The sequence below is a fragment of the Mycena indigotica genome, assembly GCF_014461135.1.
Source record: "Mycena indigotica strain 171206Taipei chromosome Unknown Mind.scaff0007, whole genome shotgun sequence".
NCBI lineage: Eukaryota > Fungi > Basidiomycota > Agaricomycetes > Agaricales > Mycenaceae > Mycena > Mycena indigotica.
The window spans coordinates 5040799-5047324 of NW_023503006.1; the positions used below are offsets into that span (position 1 = coordinate 5040799).

General features: G+C 56.5%; 1 protein-coding gene across 1 annotated transcript; it reads left to right on the forward strand.

Moving 5' to 3' along the window:
- Positions 1 to 4345: 4345 nt before the first annotated feature.
- MIND_00904000 (uncharacterized protein) lies at positions 4346 to 5783 on the forward strand (the record flags this gene model as incomplete). The annotated part of the gene is made up of 3 exons (XM_037365682.1): positions 4346 to 4635; positions 4683 to 5256; positions 5310 to 5783. The coding sequence occupies 3 exons, from the start codon at positions 4346 to 4348 to the stop codon at positions 5781 to 5783; spliced, it is 1338 nt and encodes a 445-aa protein (XP_037218924.1).
- Positions 5784 to 6526: the final 743 nt, after the last annotated feature.

Here is a 6526-nt window from a genome sequence, read left to right on the forward strand (position 1 = left end):
TTCAGTTGTATTTGCAGGCGACTGGATGGCTCTGAACATACCAGGCTGCAGCGCGTCTAACCGTCCACGCAATCAGTGGCACTGTCCAATGAATGCGTGTAATCGGAGTTTGAATCGCGGCGCTTGTTCGGATCACATCAGCCCAACCGGAGTCATAACGACGAGCTCGGTCCCGTACGCTGCGGCAGGCAGGACACTGCCAGTGAGGCATTGTCAGTTGTATAAAACGATGCAGCTCCCCCCAGCGAAGCCCAACACTGGATGTTCCCGCCATTGCAAGATGTCGGCGAGCTGTATCCAGGCGTGATAGTCTGGTGTAACCCGCGTAGCCGCGAGGTCGAGCGTGCGGCGTTGAGGGTCGGCGAGGTATATGATGCACGGAGGACACGGGAGCTAAAGCCTTGCCTAGTGGTGGATGTCGACTACGCGGCGTGCACGATTGCGGTTGCGCGGCTCATTGCAAGCCCAGTACGTGCTCTCTCTCGCCCGCCAAAATGATGCTGCTGATGTTATTCTAGCCCGCGGATACTCGCAACTGGAGTCGGATTGACGGCGCACCGAGCATTGCGTGGGTCGTGCCGGATGCGTGGATATGGGTTGGGAAGCCGCCGCGCATCCCGATCGTGCTAAACAGCACCAGGATAATGCATCGTAGGTGCTGTTGGTTGCTACTGCTATGTGTGTTCTCATAAATGACGTCAGGACATAGCAATGAGATGTACAACACACCGCCACTTTCTACCGCCAACCTGTCGGCATACCGAGCTCGCCGCCGCTTGTATTGTGGGACGACCACAGAAGACGTGGGGCCGGTCACGGCGCAGAACGGGCAGCTCTTTGCTAGCCTGGCGCCACGGCCGGTAGTCGTACCGATGGGATTCACAGAGCAGAATCCATGGTATCCCGGTTGGTGGCGGAACCCGGAGACAGGCTGGTTTTGGAGTGCAGTCGAAGGATTGAGGCCGCTGCCGCGGTAATTGATAGTTGTTAACTAAACTAACGTCCTATTGTCATTAGCTACCCATCTAATGAGGAATTTAATTATTTTTTACGAGTTCCGACGCTGACAAGGCTGTTGTGGTGCTGGGGATTTGGGTAATTGTTGCCTAGCTTGCGAACAGTACGAAAGTAGCGGGTAAGTGCGGAGTCTGTTGAGCACAATAAAAAGTTAGGGCAAATTTGAGAGGATGTGGAATGGACCTACAACGCCAGGGGGGCACTCGGCATCAGGTGAAACGGACCAACGTTCATGACGGTGAATGGTCTGCAACAGGAAGAGTGGAGCTGGGAGCCGCGGCAAAGCTATGAAGCATAGTCGTGTGGGAATGAAAGCCGGAAGAACGCCGGAGAGCGTCAAAACTGCCTCTCTGCATTTGACGGAGCACCTTACACGTGAGATCGCGCTGGTCCGTGCGCCGCACGTCAATCACAGGCCGACTTGGTTCATTTCGCCCACCTTTCCCCTCTCCGCCCATCTTTGGTCGCTCGTTCGTGTCAGACTCAGACGGCGATGCTTTCGACGCCACGGACCCAGACCCTGGACGACGTAAAGGCAACAGCACACACGCGTAACGGGCGGGAGGTGGACTGTCGATAGCTGCTATAGGGCGTGAGGTGCGTTCCTTCTACTGCTTCGGAAAATACCGCTTACCTGTTCGACTCCATCCAGTTTTGCTTGGGCTGGAGCAACAAAACGTCTCGTCTGGGTGGCCCGACGGCCAGACTATAAGGTTCGTCGTCCTCAATCATCGTCCCCAGAGCAAGGCCGACACGACTCTAGCCCTCTGCCGCTCGATGTCCTTTGGCCTGCGTTGCGGCCAGGTGGATTGCGCCGGCTGTAACGGCTGGTGGTGGGCTTGAGCTGACTCCAAGCTAGCCGCCGATGTCCCCGACGAGTAAGCAGCTGGTTCTGCGCACCACCCCCGCGGAGTGCCAGAGAGCCGTTAGAAAAAGAGAGCCCTTCATGGACAATTACAGTCTTGAAATGTGTCGTAGTTTCTGTTGAAGAAACTAGACAAAATATTCGATGTTTATTAGAGTAGGACTACCAAGTATTTATACTACTCTCTTTATTCTAGTATATTCTGTATTCTGAGTCAATAGAAAGTGGGAGAACATTCCCGACGCGCCGAGCGTCGGTGATGGCGCAGCCGCTGACGTCATCTCTCGGCGATGACTCGGGTTCGCCAACCCGCTTACTTCAACACTCCCCCTCGAACACGAGTCGAGCCGTGCTTTCGCAAGCATGGTGCGCAGTGGAATACCTCGCCTGGGTTAGAGGCTTTCTTGTGGTGTTGTAGACTCCCCCTTTCTCCATGCAGTCTCTGATGCTGACTGTAAATCCCAGTGTCTGTTGCCCATGTGCCGTTTGCTGCTTGGCCGTTCCTATGGTCCTTCCTGGCCGCCCTCGGCGCCAGCGTCAACCCGGAGTCCATGCCGTGCCCATACCAAATCCGTTGCCGCGGCCCATAAGCCCTCGGTGTCCATGTCCGTGTCCGCGAGTACATTCCCATGTCGTGTCGGTAGCCTCCGGCCCGGTTCCAGTTCAAGTCCATCCAATTCCGAGTCCGACTGTGATCCAGCCCATCGTGGCGATCCCTTTCGTGACTCTGTTCCATTCCATTCCAGGTCCCAACCAACTGATCCAGCCCATTGGCGATCCCATGGCGGTAACCCATCCCAAGCCAAGTCCATGCCGCTCCGGCGCGCCGTGAGCCCGAAGCTGTGTCGATGACCGATCTGTGCTGACCATGCTCATCTGTCCGTGTGCTGGCGATGCTGAGCCATCTGCCATCCGTGATCGAGTGTCCGGTACGGTGTCGTTCCCTTCGCCGCTCTTTCCCCGCTGCTCTGCCAGCCCATTGCCGTAGAGGGATCACATCCCCAAAAGGCTGCTCCATGGAGCCGTCCCATCGCGTGGTCGCTGTGTGTCGGAGGAGGGTGGTGCAGGGGATAATAAGTGGTGTCGCTACTGTGGGGTGCTTGGCCAATGTGAGGTGCCGGGGCCCATAACCTGTTGAAGAAACTAGACAAAATATTCGATGTTTATTAGAGTAGGACTACCAAGTATTTATACTACTCTCTTTATTCTAGTATATTCTGTATTCTGAGTCAATAGAAAGTGGGAGAACATTCCCGACGCGCCGAGCGTCGGTGATGGCGCAGCCGCTGACGTCATCTCTCGGCGATGACTCGGGTTCGCCAACCCGCTTACTTCAACAGTTTCTGGAGAGACTGCATGCCCGTGATTATGTGGCGGAAGTAAGAGTGGGTCTCAGTGGGAGCCTCAGGCTCTTGGGAGCATTATTTGTCGAGTCAGCGGCACAGCGCGCTGTCGAGACCCTCCAGTGATGCATGAAATAGGTACTTGTCGACACCGTAAATCCTCGGGGAAATACAAGGCAAGTGAACCACGCACTTGAATCAACATACCATCTTGCCTCCATGGGCACCGCGACCCGCGCCAAGCGCGCGCGGCTTGTTCTTCGCTGTTGACAGCTGGTTCTGGCCAATTTTTTAATCCGCACAATCTTCTAGCGAATCAGTCTGGCTCGTGGATAAAGGCAAGGCCATCGGCTCACCTAAGACTCATGCCCACTTGCTTGAGCATTTGTGAAGTACCGCGCAGAATGCGTGTGCTGCGTTCGGCGTCGTCGTGGAGCGGAGTCAAGGAGCGTGAGACCGCTGATCGGCATCCGGATCGACGTCACCGTGTGACCGATTGATGTCAATCCTTCTTCTGCGCCACGACCTCGACTGGCGGCGGGTACTCGCGCTCGGCTCCGCCATTCTCCGGCGTCGGACTATCAGTACACACTAGGCAATGTCATAAACGTGGAACTCTGGCTCAACGCGTTGTCTACAGCCTGCAGGCCCAAGCAATTCGGTGCTCAAGCCCCTTCACGCGTGAATTGGCGCGCGATCTTGTCTCTCTAGACAGACCCGGCGTCGCATGACTCCGCTAACGCACGATCGGGTCTATGTGTAGGGTGGGCGATCTGAAGCGTCCGAACTGGCGGGATGGAGCTTCGTGATCGATAGCCAAGGTGTGTTTTAACTCTCTTCCTCCCTATGACTGCTCGCTGCTCATTTACCTTCCGCGGTCGCGGTGCACCACACACACCTACTAGAAACCGCCAACTCCCCGCAGCAAGTCGTTTAGCTTGGGGCCTGGGCCTTCCTGCTGCGTCTCCGACACCGGGCGATCGACATCTGCGCCTGCCCCTCCGCGGACCAAGCGCCATTCAAAGCGCGCGGGCCATCCTATCCCACGCGGCGGTCCAACCGTGGACACGCACCGTATAAAGGCAAGCCGCTGCCCGTGCCAGGGGGAAGCAACTAATCCATGTCCGCCTCCCACTCCACCTTCGAGCGTTTGCCGCCCGAAATTCTCCACCTCATCGCAGAGGACACCGACAGTCATGACGACAACGCTCTCACGAGACACGGCTCTACCCTTGCCCTCATCAAGACGAGCCGCCGGTGCCACGATATCGGGGCCCCGATTCTCTACCGCACAATCGCGATTGATGCCTGTAAGGCATCCCGGTCCCGGATACTCGAGACCCTGGTCCACAATCGTCACTACGCTTCCTTGGTACGCCGCGTGGCATTCCGTCACTGTGACTTCTGGGGGTACGTGTGTTGTTTGCACTCTATAGCTTGCATTAAGTCCATTTCAGGATGCCCGGGGGCAGCGATGAGCGCAACGTGATGCTCGTCCTTCACGGCCTGCTCCGCGATGCCCTGGCGAACCTGACGCACCTCCAATCAATCAGTTCGCTATGCGGCACTGCGGAGTCGCTCCTCGTGCCCATGGCATTTCCCCACCTCCGCTCCCTCGCCCTTGGTGAATTCACACGCGACACACAGCTCTTCCTCGCAAAACACGCACCGCAACTACGAACACTTGCCATATCATCCGCCCCGGGGTTTCCTTCCTCACTTGATCTTGCAGATCTGCGCATCTTCAAGGGGCCCGCGCCATGTCTTCTTGCTGCTGTCGTCTGTCCTGCAGCACCGCGGCTGACCCACCTCCAACTGAAACAACACGCCAACGAAGCCCCAGCCTCGTCGGTTTTTGCCAGTCTGCGCATCACCATGCCCACGCTGCGCCTGCTGGAGATCTGGTCGTGGGGGACATCCTGGGACATGCCGCTCATGGAGAGTATCGCCCGCGTCGCGCCAAACTTGGTCTCCCTGATGCTGTGCGTCGAAGCATACTGGGCGGGGAGCGGGATGGCGGAGACTCGTGACGTGTGTGCAAGCGTTTTCCATTTCCCGCACTCCACTGATTCCGTGACTCGTAGCGCTTCATCGCCACGATCAACAGCGCACTCCCGCGACTGCCGCGCCTCTTCCATCTCGAGTTCTCACAGCCGTTATATGCCAGTTACAACGACGCTGAAGACACGCAGGCGCAACAGTATATCGAGCAGTTGGACTGCGAAGCGGCGTGGGTAAGACAGTGGGGCAGCGCGTCTCCCGGGCTTGGTGTATGCACGTTGCCGGCCACGCGCTGGTGGCGGCTATCGCGCGAGCTGTGGGCGCCGGTGGCGATCACCAAGGGCTATCAGGATCTGATGGATCACGAGGGGCTGGGAGACTTGTCCACCTGGACGCGGCGCAGGACGGCCGCACAGGCCGAGGAGGTCGCGGCCGCGGGCTTGCATCGACGGGCGGAGATCCGGGCCGGTGCATCGCTATTTGCTCGCCGGCTGTCGGAGTTCTTAGCGCTCAAAGAGGACATTTACCAAGAATTTGAGGTGCAGTTGAATGTGTAGCTCAATTGAAATATATAAGAGAATTCGTGGGACTTGGGAAATATTTGAGAGGACTTGCGAAGTGAGGATTGTCAATCATGATAGTTGTCCTTTGAAATTTGGGGGGTTGGAGCGGGACGGAGGGAGGTTCTTACTGGAAAGAATGAGCCGTTGTACAGTGCTACAGAAGGGCAAAGTTGCGTACCTTGTGGGTACATAGTCCTGGATTGAGCATTGTAGCTAGCGGCAGGCTTGGATGATGGGGTGAGAGCTGTTTATTTAGCACGCAACCTCGGATTTGTGGCAATACGGCCCCGTTTTCCGTCCCGACGCAAGTGGAAATCACTCGAAGCTCAAGCAGATGGAAATCCAGACGCTGTGAAGTCCATAGCAAATCCGGAAGAGGGTGAGGAAGCGGTATACGCGAAGCTAGGCTCAGAGCACCGATTTCACGTTGGTGACAACTTACAAGAAGCAGTGCTGGCAGGCTGCAGGTGAATATGTACCATTGTAATCGGAGCAAGTCAATTCACCCGAGGCGCATCTGGTCATCAAGGTTGCTCACGGTTGGCGAGATAGGCAAGTGGAGATGTTTCATTCACCAGGTATATTAATACACGAGCTATCAAGCTCCAGTCAGCGCACGACACAACGACGAGGAATTGTAAACGCACATATTTACTCTTCTCAACTCTCTCAGTCTCATATCATCCCCATCCAACGTGTTCGTGTTTCCATCTCTGCCGGCTCAACCGGGACTCTCC